This window comes from Pagrus pagrus (assembly GCF_965226575.1).
Source record: "Pagrus pagrus genome assembly, chromosome: 6".
Lineage (NCBI taxonomy): Eukaryota > Metazoa > Chordata > Actinopteri > Spariformes > Sparidae > Pagrus > Pagrus pagrus.
Window position 1 is genome coordinate 25,347,871 of NC_140190.1, and position 16,151 is coordinate 25,364,021.

The 16,151-nt window shown below is 39.9% G+C and overlaps 2 protein-coding genes across 3 annotated transcripts in view; one reads left to right on the forward strand and one right to left on the reverse strand.

Moving 5' to 3' along the window:
- Positions 1-53: 53 nt before the first annotated feature.
- Positions 54-10,648, reverse strand: usp1 (ubiquitin specific peptidase 1). Its single transcript, XM_084354516.1, has 9 exons — positions 10,390-10,648; positions 9,657-9,882; positions 8,998-9,142; positions 7,491-7,592; positions 7,194-7,363; positions 5,609-6,333; positions 4,695-4,859; positions 3,742-3,943; positions 54-2,852 (listed from the first exon to the last, which is right to left on the reverse strand). Exons 2-9 carry the CDS (start codon positions 9,824-9,826, stop codon positions 2,063-2,065), a joined length of 2,469 nt encoding a protein of 822 aa, XP_084210642.1. The 5' UTR covers positions 9,827-9,882; positions 10,390-10,648; the 3' UTR covers positions 54-2,062.
- A 1,620-nt stretch (positions 10,649-12,268) lies between these two features.
- Positions 12,269-16,151, forward strand: part of kank4 (KN motif and ankyrin repeat domains 4) — a 79,999-nt gene continuing 76,116 nt past the window's right edge. Inside the window, exon 1 of one of the 2 annotated variants that reach the window (XM_084355597.1) lies at positions 12,269-12,330. The gene's annotated coding sequence lies outside the window, so the exon portion shown is untranslated. The remainder of the gene's footprint in view (positions 12,331-16,151) is intronic. The other variant, XM_084355599.1, reaches the window with a different exon arrangement.

Here is a 16,151-nt window from a genome sequence, read left to right on the forward strand (position 1 = left end):
AACAGATCAGTAGGATGTGAGTAAGAGTATGAAAAGGATCAGCAGTGAGGACGTGAAGGTAAAAACTTTATTGCTTATAGTATGAACTTACCAACAATATATTTTCAGCTGGAATGAGGTACAGTTTAAAGAAGACAACACACTTATCGGGGCTGTTCTCAGATTAAACCAGATCTGTGAGCACTTTGGAAACCTTTCCCTGGTGTATATAGTGAAATAACTGAAGATGACCCATTATGGACAAGAACTCAGAAGCACTGCTGAATAACTGGATCAAATCCCTGAAACCACGATTGGACCTAAGCACTCTGCTGTAGAACCTGAGATGAACAGTGTCACCCTTACTGAATATTTTAAACTACAAAGATGAGATACCTGATGAACATTTTCTTCACCTGCAAAGCTGTGATAACTAAAAAACCTCTGAACATGCATCTGCTTGATCAAAAGGAAATTATCTGAGCGATGACGGGGACACATTCACAAGCATAGAACAGGTTCTGAGAGCAGAATCTTGATTTTGTGTTAACCTCAAATCATAATAATTAATTATTTCAAATTCAAAACAAAAAAGCATGAAGAGAGAACATAATATTGGTGGGTAAGGTGGGTTAAATTATTATTATGTCAGTTGTCTGGAAAAATGACCATACCTGGACTGATATTTGTAAAAAGTCTAAGCAAAATAGGATGTTGATTCAAGTCAAAGCATTACCTTTTGCGATGCTCTTTGCTACAGATCACACATAATTATTTCAAACTGCCAACACTGGAACTACGTAGCTATGAGGAAGACAAGCAATCGGATCATACCACTGAAATTGGTTGCACTTGTGACTATCAACCTTAACGAACCAAACAGATTCTGCAGAAAAAGTGGAGGTAGGTTTCACTGAGAAGGGAGTTGCTCTGTTTTAAATCCTCCTGTCACGGAATTAAGGAGCAAACACTTAAAAAAAAAACAGATTCAGATTTTCACATTCAAATTTTTAGAACAGTGCAGTTTTAAAACCTTGAAAAACGTGTCTTATAAAACCTGATTTAAGAAATATACATTTAAGTATCATAACTCTTGTAAATGTTTGATATCTGGTCTGAGAACGCCTACAATCTATTAACAAAACCAAAAATAAGGACAAACTTAAATGTATACATTTAAATGCCAAACATTTTCATGTTTTATCTATAAATATGGCATTATTGTAAATGTGACAAGTCAGTCCAAATGGGTTAGTTTCTCCTGCATCGACTCTATTTCAGACTTCAGAATTACAAAACCACAGAAAATGTTTGTATGTTAAAACTTGAGAACAAGGAACCAGTGCAAAGATTTGAGATATGGGAGATGGGCAATGCTTTTCTACAAAACTACAGAAAATATTGCAGAAAGGAAAATGCAGCGTATTCTCTCTAACCTCATAAGCATATTCTACATACAGTAGCAAGTGAAAAGGATTTGTTTTTTATTTGGCTCTAATTTTGGCTTTTGGATGATGAATCTAATCCAAATATATACAGCACTGACACATCCTGTAAATGCACATTGGATTATAGAAAAATAATCAGCTAGGAGGAAAGACATTTTGCATTTTCACTCATTTTAGTTCAAAAGTGCTTTTCCAATTTGTAAAAAGGAACCAAACAAATTCATAACAGAAAACATCAAAAACAGGACATGTTATAGACAATGACAGAAAAAGTATCAAAGCCAGTGTCAAAAAAAAAAAAAAAGACATGCCACTGTACACAGTTTACAGAGGCGACAGTTACATAAAAATGAAACAGATAAAGGCTCAAGTCAACCCTGGCCCATAGACAAATCCCTATTAGTCTGCCCTGACATATGAGTCCATGAGACGGTTCAAACAGCTTTGGCCCCTCAGTGTGACCGGACCAGGTTTCTGGGCTAAAAACTATCTTCACTTCATCATATATGGCAGCCACAGTATTTTTTGGCACTGGTTGCTGTTTTGCAAAACAAAACTTTCCTCTCTCTGAGCACTCAGCTGCCAAAACGCCTAACCGGCACAACCCTGAGTCAACAGCGGGCCTCGTGTTCATGTTAGTGTCCGTGTTCAGGCATCTTCCTGTAGAACAGCAGGTAAGGTGTTGATGAGGAGCACGTCTCAGGAGAGCAGGCTCGCAGGAAATCATCCTCCTCAAACAAACGCACCTCTGAGTCATCAAACAGCAGCCATTTGCCCTCATATTCAAGGAGGCTGTTCAAAGCCTGCTGTTCTGTGGCCTCCACCTCTCCACAGGAAGTCATCGCTGCCTCCTCTCCTACTACAGGCTCCTTTTTAAGTCCCGCTTCAGTATTGTGGCCCAGGCTGTTGATGGTCTTTCTCCGTTTGGATCCCTCTGTTGATCCATTGTTGGCCGACTTCTCTGCATGTGTGCCGCTGCCGTTCCCGAGGTCATAACTAGACAAACTCCTTTGGCCGCCCAAGAGTCCAACCCCACCCTCTGACAGCTTCTTGCCTCCTGTTTTGCTACTAATCGAACACGCACCTCTCCTTGCATTCAGGCTGAATGACACCTCTCCGTCATCGTAGTCCAGCGCTTCGTCTTTCACCCGTGTGCCCTCTTTACTTTTCTTCTCCTCTCGCTGCTCCTCCTCTGTGTCTTTTCTGTCCCGCAGCCAGAGCTTTGTATCTTTCAGATCTGACATGCGGACGTAGGCGGTGTAGTGGCCGCTGCTGATGGTGACACCGCTGTGCATGACCACAGCAAACAGCTGATAGTGTTGACCCTTCACAGATGAGGGCCGAGTGCACCACTCCTCCAGAGACAAGGTCAAAGGTGTCTGCAGAGGGGTGTTCACTTTAGACAGACCTGCATACGGGTCCATTCTAAGAGGGAAACAAACAGATGAGTTATTAGCAGTGTGTCTCACAATCATGTCACTGCATTTAGGAGGACAGAAATTAGATGAGACTTCTACTGTTCTGTTCCTGTGTAATACCAGACTTCATTACAGTTTACAGTATGACAAAATTATTTTCTTGTTGACAAAATTAAATGTTGAACAAACGGTGTTTCATTAATTAATTTTCTTCATCATTGCTATTAGTGGAAGCGTATTCTTAATTGTCTTCATCAAAAAAAGGACCTTGTTTCTTGCAGCAACACATACAAAGATCTTGGAGACGACAACTTCAAATTGCAACTTAAAATCGCAGAAGCTGCAATTTCTTTGATAAAGGTAAAATAGGTCAGACAAAACAGCATTATAGTAAAGAACTGTAGTGCTGCAGAGATGCCCTGGCCTACAAATCTCCAGATGTAATAAAAAAAACATTTGTATGGTACAGACTCCATGAAGTGTCACATTTCTAATTTCTTTCTTAGTGAAAATTCCCACTAATTGGGAATCATATCATCTTTATATCTGTCAAAATAATTTATTTGTGTTTTTTTCACCATATCCGTGCAGCCCTAGTAAAAAAAAAAAAAAAAACAATTTCAGGTTGTAAAAAAACATCCTTTTTTCTGCATAAATTAATAAAATGATGAGTCTGTTGTATTCTTTCAAGCAATGAGAGTAAGCAGATAAACTACAGAATCATTGAGCTGATTTTACATTCAAATAAACTGGCCAATACTTCCATACTCTGTCATCTACATAAGAGTACTGCAGGACAGAAGTGAATCTACAGTATTTTGGACAGACAGGACAGAAAACTGACTGAAATGATCAACGAACTCTGCAGTAAATGTGTAGCAAATTCATCAACTCACTCTAAACTGTTGGCAGAGAAGCGCTTCAGGTGGATGGTGATCACTTCAGGAGTTTTGTCAAACAGCAGACTTCTCTCAGCCTCTGTGTAATGATGACAGGTCTCACAGAAATATTTATCCTCCCCGACGATGCGCTCCACTGAAGCAAACTGGCTGATGGCCCATGTCAGAGTCTTCAGCTCTGGTTTAGGATCAGGAGAGACTGGGAAGACAGAAGATACAAGTTATCGAATTAATAATGTTATTTTTTTATCTTCATTGTGGTCTGGAAGAAAGAGCAAGGGTGTACACAATCACAACATGATATTTTTTCTGTCATTTAAATCAGCTAAATACTAAAATATCAAAATGCGAATCTGGTGCATTTCCATTAACTGTTTTGAACGAATGAACTAGGCTACGTAAAGCGTAATTTCGTCAGGATTACGTGGTGTAGGCTACATGGATGTGGAAAGAAACAGAGGCAAGAGGTAAACAAACCAGGAGACAAAAAGAGAGAGGTCTTCAGGAATTACTTTCTATAGGGCAAGTTGTAATTGTTCTTGCATGTCAGCTAGCATTGGCTGTGTTGCCTGCTGTCCGGAGACAACGAAGAAATGCAATGATTATAATGAGCGCAGCAGACAGTGGAAACAGCTGATCAGTCATGTGAGTTGAATATTCGCAACGTCAGACTTTATTCAGCAAATCTGTTTCCATCAAACATTTTGCACATTGTCTCTGATTTGCAAAACACAAAAAACAACTCATGCGAGCACACAAACTTTTTGGGGGAATTACAGGAAGTTTTTTTTAATTTTGCCGTTTCCATGAAATTTCTAATGTGATATTCTTCAAAATGCACATAAAAATGCTTATGGAAACACAACTATTGTAATAAAGAAACTTTCTAAATGTATTGTGTAAGATTTTCATTTTGTGAACTGAATGCAAAGAGTAGTAAAAGTCCTCACCCTCAGAGAGGTCGTCTGGGCTGCTGGGTTGGTCATCGAGCACCGGGACACTGATGTCCTGGAAGTCTTCTCTCCTCTCTGTGAAGCTCTCACACTCCAGACAGCGAGTCCTCAGAACCAGTTGGCCCTGGAACAAGCGCTCCATCATGTCCAGGCCCAGTGAATCTGACAGAAACACAGAGAGACAGGGCTGAGTGATCTGTCAGTTTATGTCACATATGAAGTACTGATGCCATCAGATTTCCCCAGGCAGAGGTTAAACTCAGCAACCAGGACTCTGTCATCTTTCCAGACTTAGTGTCCTACTCTATTTACTCTATTACAAATAGTTTGAAAGCTGCCTTTAAAATAAAACAACCCATTTAGAGACAAATTTGACAGGCAATTTGAAGATAGATAGATAATGAAACTTCTGTCTCTACTCAGTGCACAGGTAAGTAGTTATAGTTATAGTAGAAAAGTTATCTTGCTTTTTATCCTTTAAAGCACATCCCTTGTCACTTTCCACTTTGTGTTATAATAGCACTTTTCGAACACTTTCAAGGTATGTGAACCAAAAATTTTTCCAGACTCTCATAGCCAGTACCATCATATAAATACAGAATTACTTAATAATGATTATTATAATAAATACAGAATTACTTTGTAGCCACAGCAATGTATGCAGTCACTTGTTAATTTTACCAGCTGTTAACATTAACTTTGATTCTATGTTTTGAAGATTATTATTTAATTCCTGCTAATTTCAACACCAGGGTACAACAAACAATTACGATGACTATGTAGATGAAACACCAGATTATGTTGAAAATCACGCTTTTTTCAAATTCAAGCAGCTTCCTAACCCCAAAAACAGAAATTAAGCATTAACAAAACTTTACAGACTTTGTATGAACCCTGTTATAATCTCCTACCTTGAGGTTTCATTGCCTTCTTGTCTTCAGTCGTGTTTTGTGGTGCTTTCTCCACATTTGTCTTCTCATTCTTACTCTGACCATCAGTCAGCCCGTTCTCCTCCTCCGGTTTGTTTTGGTTCTTCACAGTCATGCAGCTGATCTTCCCCACGCTGCGGAACTTGGAGAAAATGCTCGGTTGTTTCCCAGAAGGCCTCAGCCAGCTCAGTTTAGCCTTCTTCTTTCTTTTCCCATCTGCTTCTTTCGATGCCTTCTCACCTTTCCCCTCACCGTCACTCCCTCCTTCATCCTCCTTGTGTTGTTTCTTCATCCCTTCATCCTCTGCCTCCTCCTCTTTGTTTTGGGTGTTATCTACTGTGATATCACTGGAGGACCTCCGTTTGGAGCGAGTGAGGGGTTTATTTCTTGTTTCTTCCTCTGCATCAGATTTCTTGGACTTCACAGATTTTGGCTTCTTTTTGGCGTTTCCCACTTCAGTGTCACTCTTCCTCTTGCCATTCACTTGGCCGTCCTCCTCGTTGGAAGTTTTGGATTCTGCTACAGAGGTGTTGGAACCCACAAGGACTCCATTCTCCATTTTAACTTCCGTCACATTGTTATCCTCCCTCTTCAACTTCTGCTCCTTCTTGATGGTGTCACAAGCCTCTTGGATATATCCCAGGATGCACTGCAGCACCTCCTGGGCGTCATGCTGAAGATAGCCTTCATACATGGGGTTCAGCTGCCTGCAACACACATAGAAGTAACCAAAATATTTAATGATGATGAAGCATAAGCTTGAAAAATTTGAAAAATGTCAAAATGTTTAACTCTCACTCAAAAAGAAATATGTAATTTTAACACGTCAGTTTGGGTTTTACATCTTAAAATCGGCACTGGCTATTAGTTTTGACTTTTTTATAGACTAGATTTAATTGAGTTAATTAAATACAATCATTAAAAAAAAAAAAAAAACAGAAGGTGGTTCCAGAAAATGTCTACTCAAGGCATTGTGCGTCAAGCACTAACACAAACAGATAATAATTTTTCTTTAAAGAGGTCATATTATTTTTGGATTTTTGCCTTTCCTTTATTGTGCTATGTCGCATTTTTGTGCATGTAAAACTTCTGCAAAGTGAAAAAGCCCAAAGTCCACTCTCTCCCACAGAAAACACTGCTCCTGCACTGCCTGAAACGCCTCGTTTGGAGTCGAGCATTTACTTCCGTAACTTATGTGTGTCACTCACACTACCTTGCTCGGCATTACCCGCACTACTCTGCTTCTGATTGGCAACATCCTGCCCGTTAAGTAATGCGCACATGCAACTCTCATCAGAGATTGAACAAAGGTGAAATGTCTCACTCTGAGCTAAAACAGAGCGTTCAAGGCACAGTGTGAAAAGGGGTGCTGAAGCAATGCACCATGAGAAAAATGTGTTTTTTGAAAATTAAAATAAGTAACCCTATTCTACTAGGACCCCCAAATAAAAGTATGAACCTGAAAATTAGCATAATATGACCTCTTTAACAGAAAACATGACACTTTTTCCCTACATCCCTCATTAATTTGGACACAACCTATCATTCAAAATAAGCACATCATTACCTGAGTGTGTGGAGTAATTTACGAGGTGGTGCAGCGAGTTCTCCTTCACTGAAGCTGTCGGGGCTCAGCAGGAAGTCAGACTGCAGCTGCTCCACTGATGTTATCAGACTGTTGAAGCTCCCGAGGAGCTCGATTTGAGGCGGTAAATCCTCAGATATAACTTCCGACTGCTGAGAATGTGGATGCAGAAATGAAATACAAATAAAATAATAAGAAATACTGTCTTTGAATACAATATACTGTACAGTAGCCCTAAAAAAGGAAATGTAAATGTTATAAATAAAAAACTGCACCAACCTCTTCGCTTTTATCAGTGTCTTCCTTTGATTTGTCTTTTCTTTTAGAGAAGTTGTACAGTTTCTTTATGCCTTCTCTGAGCCCTGGGCAGTAGTACAGCACCTGCAGTAGCAGACAGATATCAACATTAGTTATCACTGACTTTTTCAGAAGGAATCTGTCTGCACAGAAAAATCAAAAAAGCTTCCTAAATAAAGCTTTCTGGGCAGCATGTCGCTTCTTTCCGTCTTAGAAAACACACACGTGACACATTTTGAGCTTGTACATGAGCAAAAGTTGTCATTAACATTTTTCATTTGTCACTTCGTTTTTAACAGTGAGCGATAACAATTTCAACAGGTTTCGACAGGATTCAATACACAAAATACAATTAAAAATCTGTTTTACAGTCGCACCAGCCAGATATAATAGAAAACCAGTTGGAGTATTAAGGCCTGGAGTAATTATTCTTATTAATTATATAACAATAAATCATAGTAATATCATTCATTAATCATTAAACACGATGGTACTGCATCTGCATATCAGTAGAAAATGGATGGGCTTAAAAAATAGCCCTTTACAACTAATCTAAATATAAATGTTAGTAAAGTCAACAGTCTGAAATAATAGTACTCAGGATTTCCAGCCAAGATTTTCTGAAATACCTTACAAAAACATTTTATTAGTAAAGTTACTAGCTATGGCAGAATAATTATTTACGACCTTTGTAATTTATATTTAAGACTTTTTATACTTTGGCTTTTTTGAAGAAAATCAATTCAGGTTTTTTTTAAGCAATTTCAAGGCTGCAGATACCCTGTACAATGTCAACGCAACACACAATGAGACAACTAGAGAAGTAACGTGACACTAAAAAGCATCCTGCAAGTGATAAGAGATTGTCTTGTAGTTTTACCAATGGCCTAAAAGAACAGATATCCTAAAACATATTTTATGTCCTTCTTGCTTCTGAACACAGTCAGGAGGACACAGAATGATGTGGAGAAGCCTCTTAGCTATATGTTTTATCTGTTCTACATCAGCCACGGAAGACACTGTTCTGTACATTGGGCCAAACAGTGTTTCTGTCTACAGTGAATGTTCAACAATATTCTTAGTGAAAGGGAGAGTCATTTTGATTCCTACAGAATTATTTCCCTCAAGGTTCTTTATAATTTTTCATGCAAGAAAAGGTGTGTGTATCATGGCGTTGTATGTAATGGCAATGAAAGTAAAGTTACATCCGAGAAGAAGGTCTGTGGATCATAATTTATCGGAAAAATCTATGATGTTTAATCTATGAATAAAGATAAGCAGAGATGGACACAGACCCTTTTCAAACAAAAAATATTGTTGTGGTTACATTTCTGTTTATTTCTGAGTTGTTTAGTCAAAAAACTACACATACTTATTAAGCATTATCCTTTCCATACATACATCTACCGTACATACCGCACATACATGTATGTTGTAGTCAAACAGCCGTTAAAGATGTGTATCCAACCTGTCTATGGAGAGTACCCACCTGTAAGACACTGTTCAAGTAGCAGGTGTTGCCCAAGTTGTTGAGGCCCACAAATGGCACCAAGTTCTCTCTCTTCTCACATGACAGGAGGAGGCCAGGTGAGGCTGGACATGGAGAAGGACCAGGGACCTCCTGATCACAGCCGCTGAACAGTGGAGGAGGAAAGCAGAGTTTCAAATTAAAATAAAAACAAAAAAACATAAGTAAGGTTTGATTCTTCTAAAACCAAACATGACTGATGGCTAGTTTTTGTTTACAGTGTGGTCAGAATCATTAACTTTAAAAGCTGAAAAAACCTGAGCTTTCCCCATTGAATTGAGAGCTGTCAAAAATGTTCATATAAATAAGAATAATAAGAAGATTCTTTGATATTCTGCTTTCAGGGGCATGGAGACAATCATCTAAGGAAAATAAAGATTCATTTCAAACCAAACATCTAACTATAAGGTATTTCCATCTACATATAAATGACTGTGCCCTCACACAGGCTGCAAAATTACATTAATAGTATGAATGAAGTTGTGTTTACTGGTTGAGAACTTCCTAAAACATGCCAGCCAGGCACCACATTCCTTGACAAGGTAAAGTTAGAATAATACAGCGGTGTTTTGAACTTTGTATGACCTCAAATAAATCACACATTGACAGCACAGACCCACCTTGCCTCAGGCTCCACTGGTTCAACAGTTTTGGGTTCATCCGCCTGTGGTTCAGAGAAATCCAAAGCCCTTTTGGTTTCTTTCTTCTGGAGGAACTTCAGAGAGAGCTTACTCTTCTTGATGGGGCTCCCAAGCGCCGCCACAACATTTTCACCCTGCAGGCCTGGCATCTTCTTCTGGTAGCCGGAGGGCAACGTTTTCTACTGAGATGCAACAGCGCACCTCACTGGAAAGAAATGGAAACTGTATTCAATTTCAGTGGGCGCCATCAGAGTTATCGAGACCGAAAGTAACTACGCACCAAGTGAATACTGCGTAGCTCTGGAAGTGTAGCAAAAGTGGCTATATTAAATTAATGTAGATAGCTCTGGTTTACTGAATCCAACCCAGTAACCGACTGAACGACGTATTATGTAACATGTTAGCTGGCTATAGCTAACTTAACCCAGTGGTGCTTCTCTTGTTTTCATTGTCCCCCTCGACTTCTGAAGAAGAACCGTTTACGTTAGCGACAGCTATCTTGTTTTAGCGTCAGCAGGCAGCTACGAGTCAGCAAACAGCGCGCAGTAAACTGGCGTTGAGCACTTTGCAGACAACACAGCGACAAAACTGGGTCAAAACGGTGCGGTGAAGAAGTGGGAGGAGAGAACAGGCAGCACGCCGTTTCTACACTTCACTCACAGAAAACGCACTAACAAAATCCACAACAGTGTTTAAGCGTTTTTACTCTTACCTGAATGAGTCATTCCAAGTCGAAGTTTAATATATTTCACTAAATATCCACTCTGAGAGCCATTTACAGAGTATTTGACGATTCGGACGGTGCGGCAGAAGTTGGCGCTTTTTCCTGCTCGAAGACCCACTGGCTGCTTCACCGCCGGACAAACACCGGCACGACGTCTAAACTTCCGCCCAAAATCTCCGAATAACCGCCCGACTGATATTAAACGTGTTTCAGACGCATACATAAAGCGTGTACATGTGTGTTGATTTTTGTAAAATCATAAAACCAAAAAGACTTACAATCCAGAGGTCAGGCTTATATTAAGTCACCTATTCAGTTCAGGCCCCTCCGCTCAGTTTCAGAAGCCATTTTCGTAGTCTCTTGTAAACACCGACAGCGGATGTTTGGATTCTTCTTTCAAAATAAAAGTGAAAAAACCTTTGCAAAAGCTGTAAATTCCAGTTTTGCTGACAACTCTTTGGTTGTTTTACTTTAGATTTTGGAAACAGGACTTTTACCTGTGTTAGTGATGTAAACACCAACACTTCCCCCGTGCTCCTAGCTACAGTTCTGGACCACAAGCTGCACAGCTAACTGAGCTAACTAACTAACAGCAGCAGCTACACATCGCATCAATTAGCGGTTACACTACTTACATGCGGCCTCCTATTTGTTTTGAGTATGAATTTGACAGGTATCCAATTCTTACATATTGCCCTTTAAATAAAGGAAATGAATAGTACTTCCAAAACTGGCCAATCACTTTACAGCAGACAAGAGAGACATTTTTCATTCCCTTTCATATGTAAACTAATTTCAATGTCAATTTAAGACATCTGGGAACCAGTCAATTGTACAATTATAATCTTCATTAAGAATGGTGCGTGTTTTTTATTGGGATATTATTTATGCACAAATAGCCTACCACAAAAGGCACACACATGGGTGCTGGATCACAAGATAAGTGGCAAAGCTATAAAAAAAAAAAAAAAAGAGACATCTCTTTTTTGCGCTCTGTGGCGGCTGTGCCCCATTCTAATTAAAAAGAAAAAAGAAAAAAAGGCGGGGACAGGGTTTTTTTTTTTCTGCAGCAGCTCCTGGCCTCTGGTATAACAAGAGTTAAAGACAGCTGAGTCTGTTGCTGCTCTCTGGCTTTTTTCTATTTAATCGGTTTTTATTTTATAAGATTCATATGGTTTTAAATTATGGTCTAAATTGTTGTTGTTGTTTATCTTGCTGTATTTCTTTAACATGTGTTATGCAAATAGGACTACATGTTTTTTTATCCTTCTATTTATATCTTGCCGTAGTGTGCAGATATGTGTCTTTATGCCTGTGTATATATACACACAGGCATTTTTGGTCCGCAAAAATAATGCGACACATTTAATTGACTTTTTACTTTTATTGCATATGCAATAAAATGCACATGCATATATGCACCCATATCCCAACACCCCTGACTAGTTTAGAGTAGTTTACATTATGAAGCACTATGGTGCAAAACCTGTTTGCTATAAATTAAATAAACTTGAAACTTGGATCAGCTACCACATTCGTCCCTCCACTGGGCTGCTCGGCTTTTATTTTGAAAGTTGGTACACGGGTGTATAGTTGTATTTAGTCCGACTTGACAATCATCATTTTAGCGGAACTAAACCTAAAAAAAATAGATTTGTGAATATTTTGTATTAAGGAGATTCGTGTTCGAGAGCTTGCTCGCCAGTAAACTTTAAAAAGACAGTTCATAAACGTAAATACACGATAAAAAAAACGGCTCTTCACCGTTAGCGGTTCAAGCGGAAGTTACGTGCAGTGTCTACCTGCGGCCGGCAGGGGGCGACATTGTTCATGTAAATGGAGGCTGAAGTGTCCAGCAACGTTCTCACTTCCAGTGGAGCATCTCCTCATCTGACAGGCAGCAGAGGCTCTCCTTCCACCAGTTTAACGGTAAGATACTATTTACGATTTCTCACGTTTCTGCCGGAGTAGATAAAGCGAATTCTGCGCGTGAGCAGCCTATTTAATCTCTGTTTCGGCTCATTTGTATCAGTTGTAGTGTGTTGATTTTAACAGGGCTGCACACAGTGTTGTTGCTGGCGTACGTTTTTAACCGATCGAGTCGAGGATCGCAGCATCTAAATGCTGTGCAAAAATAACAAATGACAGGTGTGTCGTTTCGTTGCACACAGTAAACAAGTATAGGCATTCAATGCAATGGTACGTATGCGGGACGAACCGCTGCCGCCGCTGCTGCTGCTGCTGCTGCAGAGTAGCTGCTTGGTCAGCAGCAAAGATGTATCGATGGACATGAGCTACTGAGCCCCAGCTTCCAGAATCCACTCTATTTATTTTATGGCTTGGTGATCAGGTGTTGTTGCAGTAAGGATGCTGATACAGTAGTGGATGGGAGTAGTTTGGAGGTACTGTACTTCCTGTGGGGCTGTAGCCCTCCCAGCTGTGGTAGTGATGGAGCTGCAGCATGCACCAGCACCATCCTCAGAATATGTTATCTTTGCAATCTCCCGTTCTGGATTTGCCCCACCAGTACATTTCTTCAACAAATGAATTTACCAGAATGCCATAGCTCATTAAGATTGGGCTGATGTTATCTTTAAACCCCACATATGATGTTTAATCACTGCCTGATGAAATAGATTTCATTATAGATGTAATAACCAGCAGGTGATTTATCCAGATTTAATGAGGAGGGCTGGTGGGGAGATGCTATGTTCTCTCACATGCCATCTAAAGCCTAACCAGGAGATGCATTATGAAGAGGGATTACTGTGTCTCTCTTCCCTCATCACCTCCTGATAATATCACTCTCTCAAGGGGAGAATTATTGCCATCGGATCCTGAAACCCTTGTCCTAAGCTATATACTACACAGTGAAATCAACACAGAGCCTTGTTTTTTTTATTGGGAATAACATTTCACACAGGATGCAACAGGATTGTCAGAAACTGAAGAAGGTCACTGGAGCAATAAATGATGGTAGACATTTATTCTCCCTGGAAATCTGTTCCTTTACTTATGGGAGTGAGTAAAGGAGTAAAGTGGGTGTGAAACTACTGATTAAAGGATAAGTCCACCCAAAAATGAAAATTCATTATCATTATCTTCTCACCCTCAATGCTGATTGAAAGTCTGTTTTGTTGTCCGCAAAACATTTCTGGAGCTTCACAGCAAATCAGCGTTCTCCTCAACAACTGATAAAATGTTTCCATACAGCTTGGCTGGCGTAATCCAAGTCTCCAGAAGATCCAAAATTAGTTTTTTGGTTTTTTTTTAAGTTTAGTTTAGTTTATTTTTCGAACATGTGCGAGTAACACAACAAAGTAAACTGAAAAAAACCCAAAACAAATCCAATAAGAATAGTCAAAACAACAATAACAATAGTCAAAACAAAAATAATAATGTAAACCCAACATGTCCGAAAAGGAGTAGGATGAAGCATATGCTTATTTAATCCTACCCCTTCTCCACTACTCAAATACAATCTTTCTCCCCAACATATATATATATATATATATATATATATATATATATATTACATTAAAAAAAGAAAATAAATAGATTAAATAAACAAATACATAAATCATTTATCGTTTATGAAAACACCCGATTGTTAAAGCCCTTCTTCTTCCCTGTACCTCGTGAAAACCATGTGTTTAAAATTGATTGGAAACATGTTGTTTACATACTTGTTTTAAGCCAAATTTTCACTGTAGCCGCTATGCTACAATGGTTTGCATATCTGATCAGCTCTAAACGCCTGTCGAGGGTGTAAATAACGTCTTTTCAAATCACTGTGGGATATCAGGGCTTCCGGAGACTTGGATTACACTGGGTGAGCGGTATGGAGACATTATTTGGTTGTTTTTGTACATTTTAAAATAAGTCCCCATCTGCTTCAGTTGTTTAGGAGAATGCTGCAACGCTGTTTTGCTGTGAAGCTCCAGAAATGTTTTGCAGACTACAAAACTTCATCTGACTTTCAGTCGGCATTGAGGTTTACAAGATGATGACTGATTTTTCACTTTTGTGTGAATTTATCCTTTAAAAGAAAAACAACTGCCCCTACTGTGATATTGCCATCTTTTGGGCGACCCCACAAGAATTTAACCTCTAACCTGTGCTAGTAATGAGGACCATTCTCCATGCACCGAGCAATGGAATTGGCCTTTATCAAGGCAGGCTTTGTCCCAGGAGGCAAGGAGCTCTCATGGCCGGGGCAGCACAGTTTGGTGGTGTGGCAGCTCAAAGCCCTGGCCCATGACATGAAATACCCCCACCTCCGGCCTCCACCCACCTCACCAGGAGGGGAACACTGGAGGGAAAATGAAGGCATGTTGAGCGACAGGCAACGGTGCACTCCAAGAATGAGAAGCATGTCCTGAGGTCCACTTCAGTTTACCTCCCAACAACAAACTCCTCTGTACACACACGCAAGCAACGTTTGTTTCCCTTCTTTTGTGCCTATATTTGCTGGACAACACTATTCACCATTTAATCACTCTAATTCCTCCAGTCAGTCACTCTCATGTGCAGTAGTCCATCAAGGCTGCAACTAACAGTGATTTGCATTATCAGTTAATTTTTTGGATTATTTGATTAAAGTTGTTAGATGGAAAGATTTTCATCACTTTCATACCTGCACAAGAAATATGATGCTACAGTGTTACTTGCAAGACGGGGAAACTGACTAGCCTGACTCTGTCCAAAGGTGACAAAATCCATCTGCAAGCACCTTTAAAGCTCACTTATTAACCTGTTACAAATCATTTGTTTAATCTGTACACAAAACAGATGTACTGTCAAGTCCTGTAAGACAGCAAATTGCTGTTTTTACTCTATGGTTTTTGTCCAGATCAAACAAGGAGGCATGCCGTGTTCATTTATGAGCTTTAGCAATGTTGGATTATGTTGTATTTGGACAGAACCAGGCTAGCAGTTTCCCCCTGTTTCCATTCTTTGTGCTAAGCTAAGTTAGCTGGCTGCTGCCGGTGGTAGCTTCATACACAGATATGAAAGTGGGATGGGGGGGGGGGGAGGATTTCCCCTCTCACATTGTTTCATTTGAAGGATTTTAGAGGCAAGATAAGAAACAAGTAAAAATGGAACAGTAATGTTTTCTTCACTCTCTCTCTCTCTTTTAATATTTTATATATGTAGATATACGTATGTACCCCGGCTGGGGAAGGGTTTTTCCGCATGGGTTTTCTCTGGTTTCCCCCACCATGAAAACATGTACATTAGGTTAAATCTCCAGTCAAAGCCCTTGACCAAGGTCCTGGCTTCAATCTGGAGTTGGTCCCCAGGCGCTGTGCATCGGCTGCCCGCTGCTCCCCCGGGACGGGTTCAAACCAGAGTAACACTGTCACCATGTTGTGCAGTATATAATAGGTGGCACAAGCTAAGCTTCTTCTTGTTCTTCTTCTTGTTCTTCTACTTCTTCTTCTTCTTCTTCACCATTGTATGACCCCTTAAGTTTTATCCTGACATCCTTTGGGGGTCCGAACCCACCACTGGATTCATCAACCAATTTCCCCAGCTCTTCAACTTACTGTGAGCGCTAAATTCATCTCATTAAGGGCTGTTTTTGCCATGAACTCTGTTATTGCTTTGCTCTGCCATCAGCTAGTTTATTTATTTTCACTGAAAGCCCTGGCAGACATCTCACACAGGCTCGGTTCAGTCGGGAGAAGCTGTGTATTTGTGTGTGTGTGTGTGTGTGTGTGTGTGTGTGTGTAGAACGGGGTTAATGA